At 33.0% G+C, this 27678-nt stretch overlaps 4 protein-coding genes across 5 annotated transcripts; 1 reads left to right on the forward strand and 3 right to left on the reverse strand.

Annotated features, from left to right (window-relative positions):
• Positions 1–1957: 1957 nt before the first annotated feature.
• Positions 1958–6768, forward strand: LOC112520631 (putative HVA22-like protein g). 2 transcript variants are annotated; one of them, XM_025129035.1, is made up of 7 exons: positions 1958–2070; positions 2441–2513; positions 2867–2965; positions 3688–3744; positions 3966–4029; positions 4121–4318; positions 6219–6768. In XM_025129035.1, exons 2-7 carry the CDS (start codon positions 2482–2484, stop codon positions 6468–6470), a joined length of 702 nt encoding a protein of 233 aa, XP_024984803.1. In that variant the 5' UTR covers positions 1958–2070; positions 2441–2481; the 3' UTR covers positions 6471–6768. The 2 variants fall into 2 exon arrangements, with proteins under 2 accessions (XP_024984803.1, XP_024984802.1); XM_025129034.1 differs by having other exon boundaries at positions 1968–2070; positions 2378–2513.
• Positions 6582–7135, reverse strand: LOC112520632. The gene has a single exon (XM_025129037.1). The coding sequence runs from the start codon at positions 7092–7094 to the stop codon at positions 6666–6668; it is 429 nt and encodes a 142-aa protein (XP_024984805.1). The 5' UTR covers positions 7095–7135; the 3' UTR covers positions 6582–6665.
• Positions 7136–7697: 562 nt separating this feature from the next.
• Positions 7698–12513, reverse strand: LOC112521671 (transcription factor E2FA). Its single transcript, XM_025130662.1, has 14 exons — positions 12277–12513; positions 11622–11811; positions 11411–11464; positions 11229–11314; positions 11050–11138; positions 10896–10950; positions 10669–10721; positions 10519–10569; positions 10383–10431; positions 10187–10252; positions 10029–10105; positions 9701–9908; positions 8329–8395; positions 7698–8145 (listed from the first exon to the last, which is right to left on the reverse strand). The coding sequence occupies exons 1-14, from the start codon at positions 12511–12513 to the stop codon at positions 8021–8023; spliced, it is 1407 nt and encodes a 468-aa protein (XP_024986430.1). The 3' UTR covers positions 7698–8020.
• Positions 12514–23209: 10696 nt separating this feature from the next.
• On the reverse strand, positions 23210–26843 carry LOC112520987 (cytokinin riboside 5'-monophosphate phosphoribohydrolase LOG7). The gene is made up of 7 exons (XM_025129608.1): positions 26733–26843; positions 25782–25879; positions 24710–24740; positions 23955–24054; positions 23803–23873; positions 23397–23540; positions 23210–23311 (listed from the first exon to the last, which is right to left on the reverse strand). The coding sequence occupies exons 1-7, from the start codon at positions 26841–26843 to the stop codon at positions 23210–23212; spliced, it is 657 nt and encodes a 218-aa protein (XP_024985376.1).
• Positions 26844–27678: the final 835 nt, after the last annotated feature.

Genomic DNA, 27678 nt, shown 5'->3' on the forward strand with positions numbered 1-27678 from the left:
AAAATCACATAAAGCCATATTATAACATCGACTGAGATAAAGAATAAAATGAAATATTAAAAACACGATGTATCTCGCTGCATTGCGCGAGTACGCTTCTAGTATATACTAGAATGATACATGTGCAATGCAGTGAGACATAACTGAATTTTAATGTTTCTTTTTAATTTTTTTTTGTCTCTGTCAATGCTATAATAAAGTTTTATATGGTTTTGAACGAACACTAATGTTTTTTTAATAAATACAAATTTGAAGATATTATAAAAATTTAAAAAAAATTCTCCTTCTTCTGTGTAATTTCAATAGTTCAAAATTTTATTATTATTTAATTTAGATTTAATAATAAAATAATTTATTTTTGGTTTAATAGTATAATTTTTTGTAAAGATAATAACTAAATATTCTGTTAGAACTCAATAATTATCTTAATTATATTTTAGATTTTATATTTAAATTGAGAAGTTTATCTTATATTTAGTTATATTTATCAACAGTTAGTTACACGAATTCAAACATGGAGTTTCAATAAGTTGTACTTACGCATAATTTACTTATAATCTTGAATTTTAAATAATATGCATCAATAAACAGTATTTCATGCATAAAAAATGGTTTTTAAGAGTTTTTGTCAAATGTTTTATAATATAGTATATATATATATATATATATATATATGTGTGTGTGTGTATGTATGTATGTATGTATGTATGTATGTATGTATGTATGTATCTATACAGGTTTAAACGAAAAGATGGTTAATTTACGAGAATATGAAAAGAAATATGAGCTACATAAATACATAATCTGTTAATTAAAAAAATATAAAATAATTTTAGAAATGAAGATAATTACTATTTTAAATTGTATAAATCTCAAAAATCTTATTATATCTCTTATTTATATATTTATTTTTTAATTTTTATTAATTCACAATTTTTATAATCAAGTTTTATATAAAAAAAAAATTTAGATATATTTTTAATAAAAAAAATTCACGATTTTTATCAAATATCATAATTTAGTTCACACTTACATTCCAACTATAATAATGAATATAATAACAATAAGTTTTAAGTGTTGTTATAATTCCAAACAATGTCATAGTAGAAATTTGACATAAAAATCGTAATCTTTCACATCTAATGACCAAGTAAAATAAAAGTCAAAGTGGTCACTAGTTTGACCCAACAAATTGTCTATTTTCAATCTTATTTCACCCCAACTCATTATTTTAATATTTAATTCTAAGAGTTAAACAGAATATCCATCATATTTAATTCAGTTGGTAGACGTTCAATTTATAAAAATCGTAACACCAATAAGCTTATATGATAAAAAAAATGTTATTAGTTTTCATCACTTTTTTCTCGATGTTAAATGTTTGTCGATTATCACTTGTTCTTTTGTTATTGATGTTATTAGGTTTTAATTAATAAAATCATAATAATATTCTTATTATTATTAAATTATATTCTTTACATCAAATTAATTGGAAGCACCTTCTAAGTTTTTGGTTGACTTAACATATATTAAAAACAATTAACTATTTAATCAATTTTAAACAAAATAAAAAATTCATATGAATTTGAATTAACAACTTATGATTATGAACAAAAGAGGTTTTTGTGAAAAATAAAGTTAAAATAAGAAGCGTAAGAACGAGTCTTATTTTTCGATGTATCAAAACATTGGTTTTTGGTACTTAAAATATGAAATCTCAAACATTTATATTTTAAATATAAAATCAATTTTTTAAAATCAAATTATCTAAAATAGAATTTAAATTCAATATGGATATTTTTCGGAAAAAACATAAGGAATTATGAAAAGGAAAAAAAAAAAAAAAAGGAGAAGGGAGTAGAAGAAGGAGGCGTTGGAGGCAAGTAAACCCCACCTCCTCAACCGCTTTCTCTCCTTTTTTATATATACACTTACACATATGCATATTATATACTCCATGATCATCCACAAATTTCCTCCATTTTTAAGTTTCTCAGATTGCTTCCGTGACTTCCATTCAATTCTTCAAAATCCCATCAACAATCAAAGATCTTATCCTATCTTACTAAGGTAATGTGCCAGCTATACCTTCCTCCATGAATGAATTCTTGATACTGAAGTGGGTTTCTGTTTCCGTTTCTGATTGGGGGCTTTTTTGAATTCAATAATTGATTGATTGAGATGTTCATGGTGATTCGATTCGGTTCGATTCAGATTTTGGGGTTTTCTAGGGCGAGTGCTTTCTATAAAGATTTAACTGGAAAAAGAATTATTCTCCGCTGACTGTTCTGATCTTTTCACTTTTACTTATCAGATTTATTTGAAGTAATACTTGATTATTATACCTGTGAATTGACTTGGGTTTGTTTCCAATTAGGTTATGTTTGTATCACCCTCTTTAAATTCATTCAAAATCAACAATTTGTTCTTCAATTTTTAGCTCCTAGTTTTGGCGGCAAAAGGGAAGATTAGAAGAAGAAGATGTTGGGTGAACTCATCACCAGCTGCCTTGTGTAAGTCACTTTCGTTACTAAATCTCAATTTTTACTGGATTTGATTTGGGGAAAGATAAACCTCAATGGAGCGATTCATAGTTTAGCCTTTATTTATATATTCATGGAAAAAAAACCTCGGGTGAAACCTTGGTAACTGTTCATCTTGACTGAAAGCATAATTTGTAAGCATTTTGTCTTATTTGCACGTATACATGTATACTTGCATAAAACCAAGAAACAAGTTCAATTATTTATATGTACGATGTCCAGATGAATAGTTATTAGGGTGTTCTCTGTTCTCTATTTGTAAATAGTAATTGGAGTTAAAATGGACTTCAAATTGTTTACTCCATGTTTGGTTATGGGTGCAGGTTGATTCTTGGATATGCATATCCAGCTTTTGAGTGCTTTAAAACCATTGAGAAGCATGGAGTTGAAAATGGAGAATTAAGATTTTGGTGTCAATATTGGTGAGTTTCCATCTCTCATCTTCTTCAAATTCAATCATTGAAAGTTGACCTAATTGGGTGTTTGGTCAACTACTTTGTTCCCCTCTAATTGTTCATGGAGGTAAAATTTAGGATGAATTCACTTTTCCATGATAATGGAACATGGAGAATGTTACATAATTATAAGTATCGGTGTTTGAAAACCTTTCATGATTAGGCACCGAAGAATATTGGATGATTTTGAGTATAATCATAATAAGGTTTGCAAGACACCTTTCGTTCTAATTATTGAAAGAGACATGTTTTGTCATTATGAGTTTGAGTTGCTTGTTCATGTCTTATTCAACCAATAGTCTTTTCAATTTTTAAACTACCGATAATTATATGTAGTTAACAGAATGAAAAATTTAGCACGAAAACCCGTATACGTCCCTTCGAGTACAAGATTTCATTTTACTTTTAGATTTGTAAAGAAGGGCCCATTAGAGTCATGCTCTTGGAGATGTTTTGAGTAATAATGATGATGGAAAATCACATGCAACATGTTCCTGGTTTTTTTGGCAACAAATGGTTGCTTATTTTTCCAAGAAAAAGAAAACTTGTTTGCGCCAAACTATAAAAAGCTTTTGCGTAAAGGTTGCAATTTTCATCTAACGTGTTCAGGGTTTCTCGTATTGGTGTCACAGTATGATCTTGAGGCGTGTTGGTTACATTTTGAGCAAGTACTTTTGACTTCTTTTCAGGGTCATCGTTGCAATACTCACAGTTTTTGAAAGGGTTGGTGATATATTCATCTCATGGTATGTTTTCTTTGATGAAAATCTCTTAACCTGAACTCCGTGTTCCCACCCTATCCCAGATATATTCATGTCTGATATTGCTATGTTAGCATATGATTGATAGACAGAAAGGGATATGGAGTTTGGGGACAGAAGATTTTTATTCCAATTTTCTTTAAGACTACTTAGAAATTTACACATGGGATGCCAAAAATAATCCTTTCATGATGAAACTCTTGTAGGGTACCAATGTATGGAGAGATGAAGCTAGCACTCATTATCTATTTATGGTATCCTAAGACTAAGGTAAAAGAACATGAAATCGAAGCTAAAGCACTTGTACTTTGTGCAATGAAAGTTGTACATTTCAATCATAATAAGAGGAAAGTTTATGCAGGGAACCTGGTATGTATATGAAGCGATGTTGAGGCCATTTGTAGAAAGGCATGAGACAGATATAGAAAGGAGCTTAAAGGAATTGAGAGCCAAAGCATGGGATGTGGCCATATATTATTGGCACAATTCTACAGAATTAGGCCAAACCAAGTTCTTTGAAATTTTTCATTATTTGGTCTCAAGGCCTTCAACACCTCTGGTATCATCTTTTTTCCCTTCTTTTAGTTTATCATATTATAACTGATTATAATTAGGGATGTAAAAAAAACCTGATCAAACCGACAATCTGAAGCCAATTGTGACCTAATCAGGTTATAAAATCTTCAAACTATAGGTATTAGGTTCGAATTAAGTGAGACCCATTTAAACCCAACCCAACCCAACCCAACCAGAAGAATCTGATACCCCTCTTGTATATCATACACATGTTCGCGTGCCTTTGTTATGCATGGATGTGACATTGGTTAGCTACTTGGCTCTTTCTATAAGGGTATCATAATTTCATCCATAATTTTATTTTCCACTTGCAAGAATCTTTAACTTTCTACTTCATACTGGACTGCTTGTGTGGTTTTTTCCTTTGTTCCGCATATGGCATAGAAAATCAATTAATTGGTAGTAGTGATTAATGGTTGTTTAAGTATAGTGTTGCATTTATGCTATTATGTCACAATCCGACCAACCCAACTGGTGCTTATGCTATAGATATTCATTTACAGGTGATATTTTTGAAACCTAGCTAGTTGGGTTGGATTGTTCAATCGCCTTTAAACCAACCAAACCAAGCTAAACCATATGATCCCTATTTAAAATTATTTAAAGGTTGTAAGTTTGAACCCAATATTTTTCCCTTCAAGATGAAAAATTTGAATCCATGTATACCCAGTAACTTCTTGCAGGTTAATCTTGAATCTGTTTGATACCTATTGTAGGTGCATTGGTTTAGAGTTGCTCCAAATAGACTAAGGGGTTTTAATGGTTGATTAGTTTTCTATTAAGTCCTTTATGGATAAAGTTGTCTGTATAGATTGGAAAAAAAAATTGTTTGGAAGAGTTTTTCATAGACGGAAGGAGCGTGATTTTTAATTAGGAATGATATGTTTGGAAAAAAAAAACTTGACTTACGACATAAAACTCCCTCATAGAAGCTTACTAAATAAACCATTTTCTATATCATTAAGCCACTACCAAACAGTACGTATAACTGACCAAATAAGTTGTGAGTTTCATGAAGTTGCTAACAAACATGTCCTAACCGATGAAGTCAAATACTAGTTTCCAACTAGACTGTTCAATCTTCTCAAAAGACTTGTCAGGGCTAATTGTAACCGAACCAACCTTTAGAGGTTTGGTTCAACGACAACTTTCCAGTCGATAGGCATCCCAAAAGCAAAAAGTTTTAAATCGTTTTTGGTGGGATGCGGCCATATACCAATTTCTTTTAAGACCAACATTTTGTTCGACTTGAATGGATACGTGAGAATACCATAGTTATAAAAATGAAAAGAAAAAGAGCACAACTAAACCACTCACATCAAGTGGTTAAGATTTACAGGTCTGGTATTTGATCTCAGGCCCTCGCTAGCCTCAACCAGAGTGAGGCAAAAAAATGCCCCCTAACATTGTCCTCCTTCGAGACAGGTTCCGGATAGGGTCCGTTAAAGTAAAGTTGCCGGTGATCAACTTTTTGCTGAAATTGGTTAAAGATTTGTTAAAGGCTAGGTGGAACTGTGTGACTACTTCCACAAATGAATTTTGTAACGTTGTTAGACGGGACTAGACTAGATGAGCAAGAGTAATGTAGGTGTGTGAAAGAATTATGCAAAGTTATTGCTAAATGCAAGATCAGTAGGTTCGATTGGGACTTATCCATCAACCAATGAATTATTGAGAGGGTGTTGAATCAGTCCCACCAATTGGTCCAGCCTATAGAAACTAGCCACCCAACAGTCCAACACCACTAGTCATGGTGGTCATTGTCCCACCTCCTTACATTTTTAACACATGAAGGTCTTTGATCGTCGATGGTTATTGTAGTTGAAAATCTTGGTACATGCACTTGCTATATGGAAATTTGTGACCTTTTTTGTTTTGAGCAGGTGATGGAAAATCATCAGAACTCAGGGGACGGACGTCCGCCTCCACCTCCGGTGAATCCAGCCTCTTTTTTCCGATCAGAGCAGGCTGATGAGAGGTGGGAACCGACTGCTCCACCGCTACCAAACACCAGCCGACATCAACCTGTGTATGCGGAGGAACTGCACCTTCCAGCGTCGCCAAGTAGATCCGGTTCGAGTTCGGGTCACAGAGAACCCGTTTGGCTAAGATTTAGACGCTCCAGGGGAGTTTGATTGGTAGAATGAAGGGAGGATGGATGGATATGTACAAATTGTAAAGAAGTAAAGAAGGAAATTTGTATCTTGATTTTCATTCATTCAATTGATTTTTTTTCTTTGTTGTTACAAATTAGAGAAGAAAATCAAAGCAAACCTAACCTATGAGGCTATGATGAAGGGTGATGGACGATTTGATTACCTGTTTACGTGTTATAATTGGGAGCCGACTTGAAGGCAATCGAAGGCTGCGGTTACGAGACGGAGGACGGCGGTCCAGAGGCGGTGGAAGACGGTGGATGGATGGGGTTGAGGGGAGGTGGACATAGGTTGAAGATAAGCCCAGGCCGCCTGTTTGACAAGGCGGTTCCGAATGGAGATTTCATAGCCGGAATCGGAGGGAGGTTTGGGGGAGTGGACGATGGATGGTGGGGATGGGAGGATGTCTCGGAGAGAGGTATAGCAAGTGGGTTTGATGGAGACCAGCTCGAAATCGACTGAAGAAGAGGAAGATGTGGCGGTGGTAGTGGTGGTGGTGGAGGAGGAGGAGAAGAGATCGTGGAATTTGGTGGGTGTTCCGATGGAGTTCCGTCGTCGGAGGATGGAGATAGGTGGTGTAGTGGAATCATCGGCGGCGGCCATGGCAGAAGATGAAATTGAGAAAGTGGAGAAAAAGAGAGGAGTATATATTTGAGAAATGACAAGTAGGAGCTTGTGTAGTATGAGTAAAGCCAATTATTGGCGTATACTGTTCTTGTTTTTGTATTTTCTTCAAGATTTACTAAAACCAATATTTCCTTTAAATATCTAATTTTAAAAACCCTAAAATATGCAAGAAAAAACCTTGAAAAACAATCAGAAGTTGCTTGGTAAAGATTGCATCTTTATTTAATGTTATATTAGAAATTTTCAAATTTAATTAATTTTAGAATCAAATAAAATGATATTTTATGCAGAAAGATGGCTTAGGTATGTGTATCTGAATGGTAGCATTAAGAAAAATATACAAATGGAATCAGATGATACAGATATTCGGATTTCGATGCTGGCGGAATGTAAACACCAAAAAAGGATGATGCTTTGTCAGATTCTCATCCAACTATTTGGTCAAATCCAAGTAGTTATAAAGTCAAAGCCTCAAAGGTGTCTTTAAATCTGTTGCTGGTTAACCAAAGAGTCAAGACCCAGACCCCATTTTGGTTCAATCTCTAGCTTTCTTTTTCCCCCATTGTTGAATGCTAATATGAAATAAAGAATGTATAGCCATTATCATGCAACAACCGAAGTTTACGTTGGATACATTGATAACGACAAAACATTAACCGCTTACGGGAAACTAAACTGCAAATAGATTGATTGTTCATAACTCAAGAAGAAGCATGATGAAGCTGCTGCTGCTGCTTTTTTATTCCCAACCTGACACTAGAGGCTGAATGGAATTTACTGTACAACAAACCTGCTGTTTCCTATCTGGACTTCATACGACTATTCTCTTCAAAACACCACTTCCCCAATGCTGATTTTCATCATGTAGATGATTCTTGTAGGTTGTCCAAGTATGAACATCATCAGCTTCTGGCATTGGCATTGAGGGATGCATCAGATGGTGGGGTGGTTGCCCTTGGTGTGCCTACTTCTGCCAACCCGAATTCTTCGCTAAGCAAGTCAACACCATCCCATTGGATTCCAGGTACTTCAACTAGTCAAGGCAATGCAATTCTCCTCCAAAGACACTAATTTGGGTCTCTACAAGATTCTATTATTTTGTTTTTGTTAAAACATATTTTACGGTCTTTTAACACTTCATTTGTAATATATGAACAATGGACATAAAACACAAGAAAAGCAGCAGCTTGAAAAGATAAAGAGAGGATACACTCGGTGTTCCAAATATCTGTCAGAGGAACTTCTCTGTCTGATAGAAGCCAATAGTCTGCATCATTCTGCAACAAATTACCAAATACAACCTCATTTTCTAAAAACTCTTAGCTGTAGGGCTTAATTTATTACAGATTTTAAGCGAATGTATTAAGTGGTCCGATTTAATGTGTAAAAATACGGTTCATATGAAATAACACTTGATGTTAAAGAGTAGTCCAGTTTCTCTATTGTCAATGTATTGAATATCAATGACTGGAATTGGGTAACCAACCAATTTGAGCCAAAACATAAGTTCAATCAAATATATAAAATACAATTTTGTCTTAGTTATGTAAAATTAGAATTTCGATACCATTTATACCTAAAATAATTACTAGTTCCATTGTTTCACTGATACACTTGACAGGAATTTTTTTGGCAAGATTCCCTCCATGATGAGAATAGTTCATTGATAAGCACAAGTTGAGAAAAGTCAATTAATCCCTGCTTAAGCTTTTCAGACACCTGAGTCAAAAATTGGTTGCTCATGAAGCAATGCGGAAAACTCCTAGGCGGCCAATTAAGCAGCCCTAACTAATCAAAGCGGTGGGCGAAAGCTTAACACTTTAACACTAAGCATCACTACACAAGGGTTATTTAGGAGAATAACCTGCTTACATTTTTTTCAAATGCATTTCTGACAGATTTTAAGACATTCTATTAGGCAGAGATATTTTTAAATCTGTCAGAAAGTTATTCTCCTAAATAACCCCACTACTACTTAAAAGACATTTAGAACACCAGTCTTCCTTGTTACTTCAAAAATTCAAGAGAATGAAAAGCATGCACAAGAAGGGGTGGATGCCTATGATTTTGATAGATCTACCTCAGCTTGTTCAGTTAATTTTATTTATTTACACCATTTACCTCAATTCTCCATTTTGTGGGTCCTACCCTGATTCCCTCACACTATAAATAAGAATTGACTCTCAGTTGGGTTACAAAAGGGTAATTTAGTAAAAAGCATTGAGGTAATCCCATGCCAGCAAGCTACTTCTACAACTTATGGATGAAAATAATTTAGGGGAACATTCAACGGTCCAATGTTATGAAATCGGTGTAAACTTTTATAAACATAAAATATTTCCTTGACCACTCAAGGCAAAGATGTTCTAAACAGTAGTTTCTTAAATTAGTACATATGAATTGAAACTTTGGTTTTCTATAATATAAAATTTAGTCTACTAAATTTTAGGTTATAAGGGTGAATATTTTTCTGACCGGATGGTATATCAAGTATTTGCACCATCATCTATCTCCTAGTCAGTGGAATTAAACTTATATGAAATGCATAAGCAAACTAGATATATGAACGAACCATTACTTACATCAACATCTGAAGGAACTATCCTCATAATCCTCCCAGGTGAGTCTTCAGGCATGTTTATATCAGAGCTCATACCATGAACATGTTGTGGTTGTGCTTCAATGGTCACCTCTGTTGCTGGATTATCATCGGAGCCAGAACTGGAAGCAACTGGTACTGTCATAGGTTGTTCAACCCCATCAATATCCTCAAACTTCTCTTCAAATTGACTAAATGCATGGAGCGAAATACAAGCACAGCCAAGAAGAACGTCATTAGGCTTTGAGGAAAGAAAAGTACAAGATCCACATAAGCATATAAATCCAATCATAAACAAACGTTAACAGTACCTGACAAGATATACATCGATAGGTCCCATTGTGCTTCTAAGGATTATCCTGTACCTCCTTTGTGGATAATCAACAGCCTGACAAATTAAGAAAAAGATCCCTCGTATATTTATATCATGCATTCTAGAATAAAGATTAGCTTCCCATTTCGTACTTACCTCGTCAGGATCAGGAACTTCAAGAGTGGTCCCATGAGGAGCCTTAATTGCTATCAAGGTTTCGTTCTATCAATTATAAACATCAAATGTTTAAAATCTTGCAAAAGTGTGAATTTACAAAACTACAGAAAGTTCATATAGAACAATCCAAAAAATAAAAACTTGTTTAGTACTCATTGCACCACATAAACTTCACCTGGAAGCATGGTAGACTTTTTATGTCATCTTCAGTCACAAAAAGCCATCTAGAACAGTGAGATATCAGTAATGATCTTAAACTTATAATAGTTGAACAACGCTATTAACATAAATGAAGGAGGAGAGAAAGTCACTTTTGGTTTGTGTTATCTTCACTCAAGTCCCTCATTCTTTCCTGCATTTCCCTGCAAAAGCCTCAAAATCAACTCAATAAGATGGTTTCATAAAAGCAACATTGGCAACTCTGATAATGTGAAGAACAAAAAAAAAAAAAAACAAGTAACCTGATGCTTTCATCTAATCTATGCTCCTCCATTGAAAGCTTTTGAACTTCTGCCTGCAACCAAAAACCAAAAGTTGACAGGTCATAAGCTAACACTCATGCAAAAGAGCTGTGGCATATTTAAACACTGCAATGAGTGAAAAAAGGTTGATGAATCTAGGCAGTAATAAAGAAGACTAACTAATAAAACAATTGACCATATGCAAACCAACATCCACTACTTCCCACCTGTAACAGAGTGACATCATCTTCCAACTCACCAGGTTTTGAAGCATCAAGACCCCTAAACAGATATTTCCAAGATTGCACATAAGTTCAATATGTAAGTAGGTCAACATTTGCAAAGTAGTATGTGTTATGAAAACATGCAAAAGAACCTTACTTCCAGCGGATTCTATTTTTTAACTTCTTTTCGATTAGACCAATCCCTTCAAGAACATTTGTTATATCATATATCCGCCTTTTCTGCACCTGTATCATCATAACTTCTTAACTAGGATCTTATACAAAAAAAAAAACACATCCAATATAAGTATTCTTCAAAAAGAAAAGAAAAAGTACCTCCAAGGTATCAGCAGCATTATTTAAATCAAGAATGCCATCTTCAGCATGTTTTATGAGATTAATGAATTTTTTTGTCAAAAGGCCTGCAAAGGTCGAAACATGTCCTAAGAAATAACTCCATTCAAATAAATGGAAAAACATTTAGCAGAGCCAATAGGAATACATCAACCAGAAGTTACCTAGTGAGCTGTCATACCGGCAGTTGCCAACTGGAGTAAGTGGAGAAGGTGAACCTGTGTTGCATACAATTGTGGTTCTTTTTCTCAGTGAATCCATAATAGTTATACATAATTAATCGACTAATTCTTCGAGATAGTATAAATTGTAGGAAAAACAGGTCAGTAACAATGATAATGGTGCAAACAAACAAAGACTTCACCCAGGCCTCACCGGTATTTGAAATGGGGGTCTGAGGAGCAGGTTTGCTGCTCTTTGTGACCCTTGAACGTCCGTTCATCCTTCCGCCTTTTCCAGATACTGGAGTGCGAACGGGACTGTTAACTGTACCAGTGTAACCAGGACTGGCCCATTCATTAGATGGAACTTCATTGTAGTCTGTTCCAAGTTTTCGCTTCACTGGCTGTGGAACAGGAATAACGAACAGCAAAACGATGATGGTTTAAACCTCAACCATGAAAATGAAAATATTAGAAGTTTAGAACTGATGAATGAATCTGATGGAAAACAAACATATATATATATATATATATATATATATATCATATCTTTTCTTAGTTATGCATCTGCTTGTAATCCAGAAAACCATCTGAAAGTTATGCATCTACTGAGTTTTGGGAATGGAACTAAAGGCCTCTAGGTTATCTTCCAACCACTTAAACTAGGTCAGCTGATTTGGGGCATAATCTACCATGAAATTAGTCTTGAAATTAAAAAGAATTGTACAAAAATTTGAAATTTCTCTTGAGCAAAAACGCTAAGGTGAGCCTTCAATTAAACCCAAGAACAGTTCCAGGAAAAAGTAAGAACCAATGCAACAATTAGACTCATAAAAAGTACAATTATAACATGTAAATGTTTACACTACCGGAGATTTAACTATGATGAGTTCAGCCTCCTGATCGACGGTGGTGGCGACTCTATTCCCGTCGTTTCCGGACGAGAAACGATGGTAATCATCGGAAGGAATAAACGGCGGTCTAGTCGAGGAGAACGGTAAGTGACGTCTCATTGGATGCAGGATCTGTCCTCCTCCTCCACCGGCAACTGATGCGTGCGATGGTGGTGGCGCCGCCTGCCGGTTTGGAGCTCGAGCTTCAGACATTTTTTGTAATTTTATTATTAAAAGTTAAAAAAGAAGGTATTTTTAATGAAGACAATTGAATTGAATTTAGGGTTTAGAAGATGATAGAAGCAGAAAAAGGGGTTTGAAGGGTTTTAGAGAGAGAAAGCAAGGGATCTGTGAAAATGGAGGGTTTGTTTTAGAGAGAGAAAGCGAGGGTTTGGAAGAGAAAGTGGGGGTTCGATTAGGGAGAGCAGAAAACGAGGGAAGGAGGGAATTTTTGGTTCGGATAGATGTGGAGGGAAGAAAAAATAAAAAACATTTGGGGTCGACCTCAAGTCCTTATACTTTCACTTTATGACTTATCAGCCCCTCTAGTTTTTTTTTTAACATATCAATCATTATGATTCGGTACACGTCAACATCTTAATGTTGTTTACTTAGGGGTTGTTTGACAGTTGCTGAATGGTTTGGTGCAGAATGATTAAGTGGTCAGAATGATTAAGAAGCTTTCATGATTTAATGCAAAATGAAATATAATTGTTTGGTAATTGTTTACAATGAAATCAGGACACTTCATGGTTAAGGGAGGCTCAGGATACAAAATCATTCAGAGGGTATTAGAACCATTAAGCGGCAGACTTTTTTTTGCCAAATAAGATTCACCTCTTAATGATTCAAATGTTTCATCTTAATGGAACTATTAAGAGGTAAACAAACAACCCCTTGGTGTTCTGCCATTTCATGAAATTAGGTTGCCCCCCGTTACCGCAAGATATATTGATTGCTACTTCATCTTTTTAAACAAATTGCTTAGTATTTGAACTACGTTCTTTTATTGATAAAATACTCTAATCTTATAGATATGTATCCTACAAAACCATCCTTGAAATTGCAGCTTCCAATTTTGTTATAAATTGATTGAACTTACTAGGCGTTAGTCAAACACTTTTTCTTACTGACATGTGTAACAGGGCATTGTAAGGTTGAGCCCAAGAGTCGGTGATTCTATAGCTTGGAAGTCATTTAGTGGCACAAGTGAGATAAACATTTTTTTAAGAGCTCTTATATTTTGAAGATAGCAAACTTTGGTGGTTGATGTAACCCCTGACTTAAATCTAGCTCTAATATAATCAAATAGAAGCTTGTAGTACTACAATACCTAAGTTTGATTTTTGTGCTACCATGTAAAAACTAATACCCTTTTCGGGTAATTACTCTTATTTTATGTTATATGACCCGTTTTTTACCGTGCTTTAAATTATCGATCAAAATATATACAAGATGAAAGAATTGAAAGGTTATCACATTGATTAAAAAACATATCGTTCATAGGAACAAAATTCTCATTTTTAACAAACAAGAGGGGGGGGGGAGGGTAATTTAGTCTAAAAATGAGTTTAAAAATGTATACTCAAGCCTACATCAAACTCACAAGAACCTAAACATAGCATAATTAGTTCCTGGATGATATAATTATACATAAACTGATGAGAGTTCAAGTTTGAGGGTTGCAGTATAAGTTACAATTCTTTGAAGAGTAGACTTCTTATAGGCATTAAACTTTTAAACCAACCATCTAACTGATCGTTTTGTTACTGATTTGTCTCTCACATATGTTTGGAATAAAGTCGTTTCAAAGATTCGAACTAATAAAGGTGTTGTTTCCAAGAATCTTGATGATATATACACAAAATGAAAAAGAATAATGTATAATAATAATAGCACTTTAAAACTACCATTAGTCAGTAGTCACTATGGTGTGTTTAATACCAAAATGGAGAAATTCTTCACCGGCATGAAAGACCCACATCACGCCTCCAACCATTCCAAGAAAATAGCTTCTCGCTCAACCTCAAATTCGACGGCAACGGTAAACACACACTCTTTTCCACACACCGCCAGTGCCTTGGCTTTATCATATTTTCTAAGCCAAACAAAAGGTATTGTGGGAACTCCACCAGTTCCTTCGAATTTCCACCACAAAGCAATTGAATTTCAGCTCAATTTTGTCTTTTATACCATACTAAAACAACAGTGGGGAAACCTTGGAAAATCAAGATCGTGTCGTTGTAGGGGATCCTGATGTTTTTGTGGAAGTATTGGATTCGAGGGAGGAGTATGTCTTTGACGGAACTAGATATAAAATGGGTGTTTGTTAATCTCCGAAATGCCAATCATTCCCCAGAGGAGTAGTAGAGGGTGTCTAGTAGGTCAGAGGTTCAAACTCACCAAAAATGAATAGGATGTGTGAGTATATATGTTGTTTTTACCGTATATAAAAATTATATACTTAAAAAAAGGGAAGTGAATTTCTTGAGAAATGAATAGTAATTAACATCTTGATTGACTGATTACGTTACGTTAGGTTATGGTGGGCTTGTGAGTTGTGACCCAAGAACACGAGTGGGCTTCCAAATTACAGGCCCATGCAAGATAAATCGACTAGCCTTAAAATCACCAATACCTTTTGTATTATTTTTAAATTATTATAAGAGTACTCGTGTAATGCAACGATTTTAATATTTTATTTTATTATTTGTCTTTGTCGATATTATAATACGATTTTATGTGTTTTTTAAGAAAGTAATAATGATTTTATTTTTGAATAAAATCTAAATTTGAAGATATCATAAAAAATTTAAAAAAATATATCAATATTAATATTAAATTAACTATTTAAAAGTTTTTATTTTTTTATGTAATTTCTTTAATTTTTTTATTATAATTTAATTTAAGTTTAATAATGAAATAATTTATTTTTTTGTTTAATATTATAAATTTTATAAAGATAATAATTAAGTATTCTGTTAGAACTCAATGATTATCATAATTATATTTTAGATTTTTTATATTTCAAATGAGATATTTATCATGTATTTGATTATGTTTATCTGGAGTTAGTTACGCAAATTCAGAGTTAGTTACGCAAATTCAGATATGGAGCTTTAATAAGTTGTATTTACGCACAATCTACTTGTAATCTTGAGTTTTAAGTAATATGCATTAACAAACAGTACTTTACGCATAAAAATGATTTTTAAGAGTTTTAGCCAAATGCTTTATAATATAGTTGGTCGGTTATATTACACACCTTCAGACTAATGAAATTGGGCCAAAAAGCAAGTATACAATATGGCCCAACGTCGCCTTTCCAAGTAATAAGTGGTACAAGTACCGAGTTATCGTCCACAGAGATTGTAGCCAAAGTTAGATTAGAGTCCAATGAAAGAGATGATTTCAGAAGACGATTTTTGAAGACTTTTCTTTGATTTTAAGGTTATCCAAAACAGAATACAGAATATAAAGGAAGCAAGGGTGTAAGACTTAAGGTGAGACCTAAACACAAATTCCAGCAGCCAATGCTGTAGCAATGCTACAGCAAGCAGTGTTTCGAAACTAARTTCCACCATCTATTTTGAAGGCATTCCTCTCGGACTTCACCATTGCATTATCTTATAGCTTTCCAACCATATCTCTATGAGGTGTCTGGACCGGGGATAGTGACACGATGGTGTATTCAAAATATATGGATAAACAAATCTCTTTGTTAAAAATCACTCTCTCGAGTCGATTCCCATATCATTCGAGTTGGCGTGTTCTTGATATTTCATCTCTGAATATATCACACTTTGACATTTTTGACAAGCGACCAACCCGTCAGGAGCTACGTTTTGAAAAACATAAATGACAAGTCTCCTTGTCGGCAACTTTCTCAAGTCTACCTCTTATGTCATCCAAGTTGACGTGCTTAATGATGGCTTATCTCTAAGTCCATCGCACTTTAACACTTTCAAGTGATCAACCCGTCAAGAAGTGTGCTTGGTTTTATAAAAACTCGAATGAAACAATGGAACGTCGTATTCGAAACACTTAGCTACTTTCGTTTAGTTTAAAAATCTCACCTTTCCGTCTTACACCCAAGCTATAAAAGCTTAGCTACTCATGACGGAAAGTAAAAAATAAATGACGTAAAATAAAGACATAAATGTAAATTGCGCAAAATAAATGACGATAAAATAAATTGTGGAAATGTAAATGACAATAAAGTAAATGACGGGAATGTAAATGACAAGAATATAAATAGCGTAAAATAAATGACAGAATGTAAATAACGTAAAGTAAATGACGGAAATGTAAAGACGAGAAAGTAAATRGCGGAAAATAAAAGACAAGAAATTAAATAAATAAAAAGATGAAGATGAACTTGAAGAACTTGAAGAGGGTTTAAAGGAAAAGGAAGAGAAGTTGGGAGAAAAGTTGGGAGAATTCAAAGGATTATGGATTAATTGGGTGAGAAATGTTGTAACCTTAGCCTCCTATTTATACCCAAAATGGGCACTAAAAGACAAAATAACAAAGCTTGGAGGCTAAGCTTACCAACACTAGTTACAATACAACTAAAGCTTTAACTAAAAAGTACAACACATAACTAAAGTTTAAMTACAAAGTACATAAAGCAAACTAGAGAGTACAAGAGTTTAACTAGAGAGTACATATGATTTTCTACTAAAAATACAGCTCATTTACAGCTGTACTCCATCTCCAAAAAGTCAACGTCTTGTTCATTAAGTCCTCCAAAAAGTCGTGCAAGACCTAGGCCAACGCTGCACCAATGCTCTAGCATTTGCTGTTTTMACAAAAACTTCAATTTAGCTTCAATTTATGCATGCCATCAAGTCAACCACAACATTTAGCTTCATAATAACAAAAGTATAAAGAAATAAATGAAAATGACTCAATTTGGGAATGAAAAGAAATTATCGTAACTAAAAAGTCCTAAAAAGAGCGTGTTATGTGTTAAATTCTCAACACATATCAATAGTATAGATTCAATCTTTTAAATTGTATAAGTTCCATTTTGGCCCCCCAAAAAGTGTTATAAATATTATACGAAAGGAGACACTAGCAAAGAGTGATTGGTATGTTTAAATTATGTAAAATTAGCCTTTTAGACATAAACTAAAGGTCGTGTGAGAACCACTGCTAAAAGTGAGAATTGAAGAAGTGATCGAGAACTTTTAATCTCACAACAATCCATGAATTGTGCTTTAGAAATGAATCGATCTAGTATATCTCATTAATATTGATCTAGTGGTTCTATTCAAATATGATTCATTCTAGAGTGAAAATCTCTTCTTGCCATTCTCACTGTAACTTTCCTTCTCACAATAACCCAACCCTCTAGACATATGACGAATGATCGTGTGAGAAGGAAAGTTATTGTGAAAAGCGTAAGAAGAGATCTTAATCATTTTCACTTTTAATTTCATGCCCACCCATGAATTACATTTTATAAAGAAATTGATCCGGTAAGCATTGACATTCAATTAGGATTGATTCAAGGGTAAAGATCATTTCTTACTCTTCTCACCGTAACTTCTCTTCTCACCAGAACCCAACCCCTAGACATAATAGGTATCATTTTTATAATATAGGATAAAGTATGTCTTGGTTTCGGGTGTACTGGATACCGTTCAATTGACAATTTGTAATATAAGTTGTTTTAGGGATCTTAAAGATGCATTGGTTTTAAATTAATGTATGCTTCTTTTAAATTAATAAAAAAGCTAGTGATACCATACTAATATTGTCATTACATGTGATATTATAAGTTATATGTTGTTTATCGTTAAGGGTTATAATGTTGATGTATATTTTGGCAAACTATCTAATAAATTAGGGGTTGTTACCAAACGATTACTCGGGAAAATGAACACCAACTCACATTATCTTACCGGATGAATATGACAAGGACCAAGAATCTTATTCAATAAGAACGAGACAAGAACCAAGAGTCTTACATAGTAAGTGAAGGTGGCGACTCTTACCATGATAAGCGCTTACCGGGTACATTGTTGCATACGATACCGTTTTGGTGGACTAAAATCTTACCTGGTAAATAAATGATAGTGTTAAATTTTACCGGTAAGCGCTTACCGAGTAAGTGTTTGGTAAACGGCCCTTAGTTGGTTGTTGAAAAAACTAGTCATTTTTGGTAAATAATAATTTAAAAAAATATAGTGCATTCAGTAGCTAGATAACAATGTAAACCAATATAAAATAATGTTGCGAAAAACTAGTTAGAAAAATACAAGGACATAATTCACAAAACAAAAATGCTCCTAGCAATGGTCCGCTAGCAAGCTCATTCTAATATTCAATACAATACATTGGAATCCAGTTCAACCGGTTATAATCAGTTGATGTTTTTCTCCTAAAGACTGGCCTGAACCAAAACTGCTTACATAGTTGAAACCAGTGGAGGTCGGGACCAGTTCGAGGACCGACCCACTTGCTCACGTATAATCTTGACTATTGTTTTCACCATTAGCTCAGCAACAACTACAACCCTTATACTAGTTGACCACCGTCCCACAATTTATCGTTTTATATTCTATTGAATTATGATCATGATTATATATTCTCTGGTTAGTTAGATGATCGAGATGACTGGTTTTGATTCGAAGATCTCAAAAAGATATCAAGTAATTAGAAATGTACATGTGAGACATGCATAATATTGAACCCAAATCATGGTTGAATGGATCAAACCACCACTTGCCTAAATGCAAATTGAACAAAAACATTTGAAATCTACTAAAAAACAACTCCGTGACTCATACCACATATTTGACCATACCCATGATTTGTTTAGAAATATAAAAAAAGTAACATGACGATTAAATTATAATTAAATACCAACGACAACATGTTCATAGTTCTTGTAGTTGTGCACTATCATTACTAAAATGTACTATCATTGATCTCTATCTCTCTCACATACACACACACACATATATATATATATATATACACACACACACTAGAAGGATATTCGTACAATGCAGCGAGATACATCTCGATTTTAATGTTTTATTTTATTATTTGTCTCTGTCGATTAAAAATAAACAATTAAAAAAAAAGTAAAAACTATGTCTTACAATTATCTTTTTATTCTGGCGTTTGCATTACACAAACATATATTATGAAAATTTTCCTAATATTAAATAAAACTTTATTATAAAAAGTTTGCACTAATCCAATTAAATTGATAGGGTATATTAATAGTTTGAACTGATATTTATTTTAAAGATTGATGTTTATTCAGATTATTAAGCATTTATAACAATTAATAATGCATAAAAAAATATTTAGAAAAAAATAATTTAAAATAATAAGAAAAATAAAGAGAGAATTAAAATGGTATAATTGAGAGAGGGTTTTAAGGGGATGGTTGTGTGTTTCTTAGGATGGTCAAAAGAAGCCACGCTTCCATGGATCTACCCTCCTCCGATCACGAGGCAAGGGCTCTTTACACAAGGCTAATACTTATAAGGATAATAAAAAAAATAAATGATGGAGTATTTTGGTGGGGTGTAATTTTTAAGTAGGTGGGGTCTAAATCCACCAAGCCATAATAAAATATAATATTAAAATCGAGATGTATCTCGCTGTATTGCATAAATACTTTTTTAATATATATATATATATATATATACACACACACGAATTTAGTAGTATTATTAGTTTTTCAATATTCTAGTGCCATTGTGTTTTTTTATAACTATATATTTACACATGAAATATATTCATATTTATCCTTTTATTTTTAATAAGATTTAAACTCTTAACTTGTACAAAAAGTAAAACATTTCTATCAATTTTTTGGAACAAAAAATTAAACTTCAAAACGGTTTCGGATTTTCACTTTTGTCTTATTAAACGGTTCGATTAACTGAATAAAAATAACTTAATTGGTTATATTATTTTGATTAAACTGACATGTTATATTAGTAGTTATATATTTTATATACAGTTTGAACATAAAGCAAATGAATACATTACATGATGATTTAAAACAAAATTCAAATGAATAGACGAAGAAAGAATAACAAAATTGGATGAGGATAAAAATAGTTATTTATATGCGTTTAAAACACATGATTTAAAAAAAGGAGAAGACGTGTGACTTTAAATATAAAAAGATACAAAGGATTCGATGGTGGGTGGCCAACTGAAGCACGAAACATGAGGTTTTATTGCTCCAAATCCAAAATAACTTATAATCGTCATTCTTTCTTTTTTTTTTTAGAAAATTTTAATTTTTGAATTTTTGTAATCATTACATGGAATTTAATACATTGGTTTTTATTACTGTAATTAATAATGGCTTCTGGGATTCTAAAGATTATGGGTTCACATGCTAACCCAGGCTTTGTATATAAAAAATATGCTCAAACATTAACAATGCAAAGATATATATATATATATATATATATATGGTATATTTAAAATACAATCATGTCCATTTGTACAACCAATGTAACCCAATTAATTGAGATGTTTATGGAAATGATGAGAGTTCATTTATTATTATTTGAATATTAATGAAAGGTTATTAAAGTTTATTAATTATGATCAATACTTTATATTATGAAACAATCAAAACTTTTATCAAATCACATATTCATCAAATTAAATGGACGGTTGAGATTGAGTTGTATTGGTTGTACAAATATATATATATATATATATATATATATATATATATATACACACACTATCAAAAATAAAAGATACGTAACGGTCATTTTAAAACAAAATTTACTAAAAGGACTCATATAATATTATGATAATCGATAACTAAAAATTAATTAAAAAAATCGAAGAACACAGAAGATTCTGATAGAGAGACGATAAGATTAGGAAAACACAAACGATAATAATAGGTCGATGAAATACAAATAGAAATGAAGAGTTTAAAGTTAGTAAAAGAATGGGATAGTGCAAGCCGTAAGGCTGTACTGTTATGTTATAAGGAAGAATTTTAGATAGGGAGGGGTATTTTGAGGAAAGAAAGACTTATATTTTGAGAAATTGATCAAAGTAGTGATTTCACCCGATATAATCCACTTTTTAGCCAAATATGCTACTTTATGAACAAAAATATTACTACATCTGCAAACGACACATATGCAGCTTGTAGATGATACTTTTTAGTAATCCAATAATAAAAAAGGAGCGCTGTCGTAAGTGTCTGATCCGCAGGTTGCAAAAGTATTGATGTAGATTATTTTGATATCAAAACATACCATCCGCAAGTTAGAGAGATACCACTTACCATAGTTTTAAACAATTCATTATGACCTCGTTATGACGTCAAGGTTTGGATTCATCGCCATGTTAACCCCTGTGCCTTTACTCTAAGGCTCGTTACAACGTGTTATGCCGCTTTAAACTCGTTCTTTTGTAAGGTGTGGGCTTTTTAATACATAATTTGAGGGATAAATAATAATTATGTACGATATTTAAAATTTAAATAAACATAAAAAAAGAAACTTAACAACTAAAAGTTTAAATATGTAAATACTTACTCTCATTCTCATACGCCTAAGAGGCGAACACAAATTCTTTGAAAATTAAAGAAAGTAGTGAATTGAGATTCAAGAGATTTAATCTCAGTTTTACACCTTAAATACAACCACTTTATGAGATCTATGATATCAATGATTCTTCTTTCAATTGTAGGTGGCGTTTAGTTCACAAAATGTTTTTGATTGAAATGGAATCTGTTAAAGAAATTTAACCTTGAAGAAATTGAAATGAAATGTTGTCAAGTTTGACCACTTGTTTAGTTGACAGACATTGGAATGAAATTTGTTAAGAAATTGAAATATTTCTGTTTGATTCACATAATGTAGCGTTATAATTAGAATAAAATTTTGGTAAATGACCAAAATGCCCTTTTTCGAAAAATTTATTTTTTAAAACTAAAAATACTTTAATAAAATAATTATTTAATATGTAAAACAATATAAAATACACAACCCAAATATAATCATAAGCCAAACGACGTTACTAAATCGACGGTGGTTGGTGGTGGTTTAGATTGACGGTGAATCAGATCAGTGGTGGCTCAGATCGACGGTGGTTCAGATCGATGGTAGTCGGTAGTGGTGGTGGTCGGCGGTGGTTCATATCGGTGGTGGTCGACAGTGGTTCCGATCGGCGGTGGTTTAGATCGGTGGTAGTCGGTGGTGGTTTAGATTGGTGGTAGTCGGTGGTGGTGGTCGACGGTGGTTCAGATCAATAGTGGTCGAGAGGTGGTCGACGATGGTCATATTGAGTTTTATGAGATCAGAGTATATTATGTTAAGGACATATTTGGTATAATGAAGATAGAGATTACAATATTTGGTATAATGAAGATAGAGATTACATTCCATCAAATTACCATGTAGTTGTTAATGAATGTTAAATTCTTTTATTTGTAGAATTTGTAGGATTTTGAAGATTCTTTCCGTGAAAAAGAATGAAATGAACAAGATAATAGAATTTGGTCAATGGAATTCAACATTCAAATTCCATCATATTTCTCTAAAATCTGCAAACCAAACGCCACCTTAGTTTTATTATTTTATATAAATTTAACTAGTTATATGTTATCATTCAAAACACTACAAAGCTAATAAATATACTTTAAAAACAATAAATGCAAAATATAAACAACCATTGCAAAAAAGAAATAAAAATAAAAATAAAAATAAAATAGTAGCATCACCTCCACATGATCATATACATGAAACTTTTAAGGGTAATATGAAGGACACTAAGTAATCCTCCCGAAAAAACCAAAACAGCTGGGAGATGTACCATTTCATAACTAGTCTTTCTTTTATATATATCATTCATATATACCCACTAATTAATCATTAATTTCACCAAAGCTATTTAGTTACGTCGGAACTCCTCCCGCATCCGGTGCCACGTAACTTAGTCTGTCCACTTCGTCCCACGTCAACTTTGCCGCAATCTCGTCGTACTCCGGAACGAATTCCTGATCGAAGCAATCCAGTCATTTGTTTTTCCTTTTTCTTGATTTCAATAATAAATCATTTCTCAAGAATAATAATTAAACGAACCTCGAGCTGTCGGACCAATTGTTTGGCAGTGGGGGCTGAGACGATAATCCGGCGGGCGGTCGGTGAGATAAACCCTTCATCCACGGCCTTATCAATGAAAGACAGCAATGAGTTATAGTAACCCTCCACATTCAGCAGACCAACCTGCAACAGATCCATCCATTAAATTAAAATAAGAATATTGTTACATGATCAGACAACAAAATAAATTTAAAAAAGTTTAAAATACTCATGGAAATCTTCTAACCCATCTGCATCTGATTCTTCTATACTACCAACATTAATTTGACCAAAAAGATGCCCTTTCAATTTCTTGCTAGCTAGCTATGTGGGTTAACATTAACTATTTTATGCATATATTAAGATACTATATACATATATATGATTAATTAAAGTCGGTTCTTACGGGTTTATGGTGGATTTTCAGCTGAGCCCATGTGATGACTTCAAGCAGTTCCTCAAGAGTGCCATAGCCACCTGAGAAATTCACATGTGATTATGTTCAAGGTTATGATGAATGTTTTATGAATCATAAAGTGGTTTACGCACGGTATATACCTGGGAGTGCGATAAAGGCATCAGCTTGACGAGCCATTTCTGCTTTTCTTTCATGCATATCAGCCACTGCTTTCACTTCACCTACTGTCTCGCCCGTTATCTATTTCACCACAAAATTTCAAGAAATCTTCACATTCTCATTCTTTTTGAGAACCATCTTAATTAAAGATTTGACTTTCTATTGTTTTCTTTGGTTGGTTTGATGTTTACTTGTCGGTTGTCCACAAAAGCAAGACCCCAAAAACAAAAAGGATCAAGAAACAGATTCTTGAATGATTAAGAAAAAACAGCCATTTTAATTACCAACATACTTTTCTAGTTATGAATTCAAAGAGACTAAAGGTTAAAAATTTGATTTCTTTTTCCAGTTTTCAACCAAAGTGAACAAGATCAGTTAAGGTGGAACCAGCAACCAAATTAAATAGAAATAACAAGTTGATTTATTGCTACTTGTGCCAAAGGGACAAGAAAGACAAAATCGTAGAAATTGATGTGAAGGGGTAGTTGAGTAAATGCAGTTTGTATCAAGACAAGTCCAATCACTATAAAAAAGGCAATACAACCTTATTAATGGCTACTCTCTTCTACAGAGCTCAAACTCTCCAGATTCAGACCATTGTACATCTCTCAATGCACAATGGACAAGTCATTATAGCATAATTTTTTTCTGGATCTGGGACTTTTCAGCTGGATTTTTGACACTAATGATAACAATCAAAAGAAGAAAGCTTTGATTTGAAGGTTCCTGAATATACCTCTCTGGGCATTAGAGTCCTTGGTATAACTCTGCAAGAAACAAAAAAAGATATCCCATTACAACAAAATTTGTATATTTACCCAAATGCCCTTGTAGTAGTGACTTGTGGTAGTATACTCACAAGGGCAAGACTGTCATTTCACCAGGGTTTGATTTCTTTTTCCCATAAAAACAAGTTATGCCTAAAAGGTTTCAAACTTTCCACAAAAGAAAAGGCTTTTACATGATCTGTTTTACCTTTCTATGAACAAAGTCCCAGTGTGGACTGACAAGGTGTCCACAGACCAATATGGATGTTCTTATCTTTGATGAAACAAAAGATGCTTCATTAAAACAGTGTAATCAAGAAACCTCTTTTTTATGGATATCACCATGCTTTTTTAAGTGTTGGGACTATGTTTTCAATCTTTCACAAAATTAAAGATGACAACTTTTTGAAGAACTTGATGTGTATGTTCAGTTTTCAACAGGAAAAAGGTGAAAAACAAGATGAAAAAACAGGTTGATTAAGTACACATATCAGAGTTTTATATGCATTTGATCCCATGATGTCTGAAACAACTCATGTTGCATTGAGTACTGTGAAACATGCATGAATACCTTTGAATAATCAAGCTATGGTGATCATCATTCATCAGTTTGACTTTAAAGGTCAAACTTGTATTCGGGATACATGTTCTTTTTCATTTTTAACTCCAATTCTTTCTTTTATTCTTCTTCTATAGACATGTATCGTACATGGTTCTTAATTTCTTGAAAATTTTAATTATCTCAAACATCATTTTCAGAAACAAATAGTAAGTTTGACCATCACAATCAAGAAATAGTAGTAAAAGGTACCCACATCACAGAATTATGAAGTAATCCATCCTCCATGGCTATATATCTTGAATCTTTTCTTTTTCTTCCAAAAAGAATGGTGTGAATATAGGGAAATTCTATAGATACATAGATAGATGATACAAAGGCTGGGGGGGGTAGAGAGTACATAGACGATTGGGGAAAGATAGTCGGAGGAGTCATGACCGGGGTGACAAAGGGGGGGGGGGGAAGGGAGAAAGAGAGCATACCCTAGAACATGGCGCCCACCATCATGAACTGCCTGAGAAACAAGACCCATCAGACCCACGCTGCCACCTCCATAGACTAAATCAATCCTTCTTTCCACCTTCCAATTTGCATTGAAAATTGAAGGATATGAAAATCATTAACACGTGTCACAAACCCACTTTACAATTTCAGAAGGCAAAAGAAATGAAGAAGAAAGTAACCCATCATTATCACATTTTGTAAAAACATCCATTATTCCTTTGTCCAAGATTCAATTTTTTATTAAGTTGAAGAAACAGAAATCGATTTCATTGAACAAAAAATGATGATGGGGGCCGGGGCCTTCGTTTGGGTACCCAATGTGTAGACATGCTTAAGAAATGGCCATTATACTAAGATGGCACGTTTGGTTCCCCATTGAAAGGCACAGAGAGACCATTCTGTTTGTTTTTTCCAACTTTTTCAATTTTTTGTTTTCTTATTACAACCTCCCACCATAAACTTAGATCATGCAAGAAGGCTGCTCAACTGACAGCCAGGTTACAGCTAGCAATTTCTCTCTCATGCCAAACATAAACCCTAAACCTTCCAACCTTCATTTATCACCAAACAATCAAATAATGAAATAACTCCCCTTTTGGACAACAATAACTCCAAACAAGATTGAAGAGTATAGCTTGGAGTCTTTGTAAATGGTGAAATGGGGTATCAGAAAAGATAATTTTATATGAAATGCATCATGACAGATGGAATCTTTATAGTACAAAACCAACAAAACTGATCGTTTTCATAAAGAATGCTGGGATATTGGAAAGGTTTTTTTATTTATTATTATAATAATATAATCTGCAGATTGTGAAAAAAAGATTGGATTCAAAGATGGAAAAACAGATGAAAGTTAGATTTATGATATGGGTAGGGTTAATATTGTTGAACATGCAGAAAGAATATTGAAAAAAATGTAGATGTACCAGCTCTTTGCCAAGCTCAATAGCAGCTTCTTGGTAACTTGGTTTCTTCCCTGAGCTACTTCCACAGAAGACACATATTCTCTTGAATCTTGATCTTGGTTCACCTTCCATATCTCACTTTCTCTCTCTATATCTCACTTTCTCTCTCTCTCTCTCTAGAAATATTGGAGAAGGCGATGATGATGATGATGATGATGTGCTTCCTGGAACAAGGGAGAGGGAGGGGGGTTAAGAAAGAATGAAAACAAAGTGTGAATGATGTATAATATTATAAAAATGGATTTAAAATAAAGAAAAATTAGAGAGGGAGACCCACAATATAACAACAAGCCTACCCCACCTCTCTCACGTTCTCTTAACCCCGTGGTCAAGCAAGCAAGCAAGATTTCTTGATTTTTATTTTATCCTTTTAGTAAGAGATATCATATGAATAACTGAAATTCGATAAATTTATGTATAAAATAAGTAACAACATTAATCAATTAAATTAATAAACCGAATCCATAATTTAATTATTTTATTATATTTGGGTTTTGGTCAATACCAAATTTTAGATTCGTTGCAAATTTGATTATCATACATTTTTCATTATATTATAAATTCTGAATATATTTTTTCAAACATATATAAAAGTATTTTTAACAGGTTTTTTATAATCAAAAATTAAAAGTCAAAATCTTTAAATAAAATTAATACTCGTGCAATGCATCGAGACACATCTTAATTAAATGTTTTGTTTTATTCTTTATCTATATTGATATAATACGGTTTTATGTGGTTTTGAGAAAACGATAATGTTTTTATTTTTGAATAAAATATAAATTCTAAAATATCATAAAATTTTAAAAAAAGTATATTGATATTAATATCAAATTAATTATTTAAAAGTTATTGTTTTGTGCAATTTATTTAATTCAAAATTTTTATTATAATTTAATTTTACGTA

This window comes from Cynara cardunculus (assembly GCF_001531365.2).
Source record: "Cynara cardunculus var. scolymus isolate 2C chromosome LG 11, CcrdV1, whole genome shotgun sequence".
NCBI classification, from domain to species: domain Eukaryota; kingdom Viridiplantae; phylum Streptophyta; class Magnoliopsida; order Asterales; family Asteraceae; genus Cynara; species Cynara cardunculus.

Bases quoted from the DNA above. Each gene is read 5' to 3' on its own strand.
- LOC112520631 (XM_025129035.1), top strand. From the start codon at position 2,482: ATGTTGGGTGAACTCATCACCAGCTGCCTTGT. The intron at 2,514-2,866 runs GTAAGTCACTTT...TTATGGGTGCAG, and splicing joins CTCATCACCAGCTGCCTTGT to GTTGATTCTTGGATATGCAT. The intron at 4,030-4,120 runs GTAAAAGAACAT...AAGTTTATGCAG, and splicing joins TATGGTATCCTAAGACTAAG to GGAACCTGGTATGTATATGA.
- LOC112520632 (XM_025129037.1), bottom strand. From the start codon at position 7,094: ATGGCCGCCGCCGATGATTCCACTACACCACCTATCTCCATCCTCCGA.
- LOC112521671 (XM_025130662.1), bottom strand. From the start codon at position 12,513: ATGTCTGAAGCTCGAGCTCCAAACCGGCAGGCGGCGCCACCACCATCG. The intron at 11,315-11,410 runs GTAACTTCTGGT...CGACCTTTGCAG, and splicing joins CCGGTATGACAGCTCACTAG to GCCTTTTGACAAAAAAATTC. The intron at 11,139-11,228 runs GTACTTTTTCTT...ATGATGATACAG, and splicing joins ATGCTGCTGATACCTTGGAG to GTGCAGAAAAGGCGGATATA.
- LOC112520987 (XM_025129608.1), bottom strand. From the start codon at position 26,843: ATGGAAGGTGAACCAAGATCAAGATTCAAGAGAATATGTGTCTTCTGT. The intron at 23,874-23,954 runs GTATATACCGTG...TGAATTTCTCAG, and splicing joins TGCCTTTATCGCACTCCCAG to GTGGCTATGGCACTCTTGAG. The intron at 23,312-23,396 runs GTTCGTTTAATT...TGCTTCGATCAG, and splicing joins AATTGGTCCGACAGCTCGAG to GAATTCGTTCCGGAGTACGA.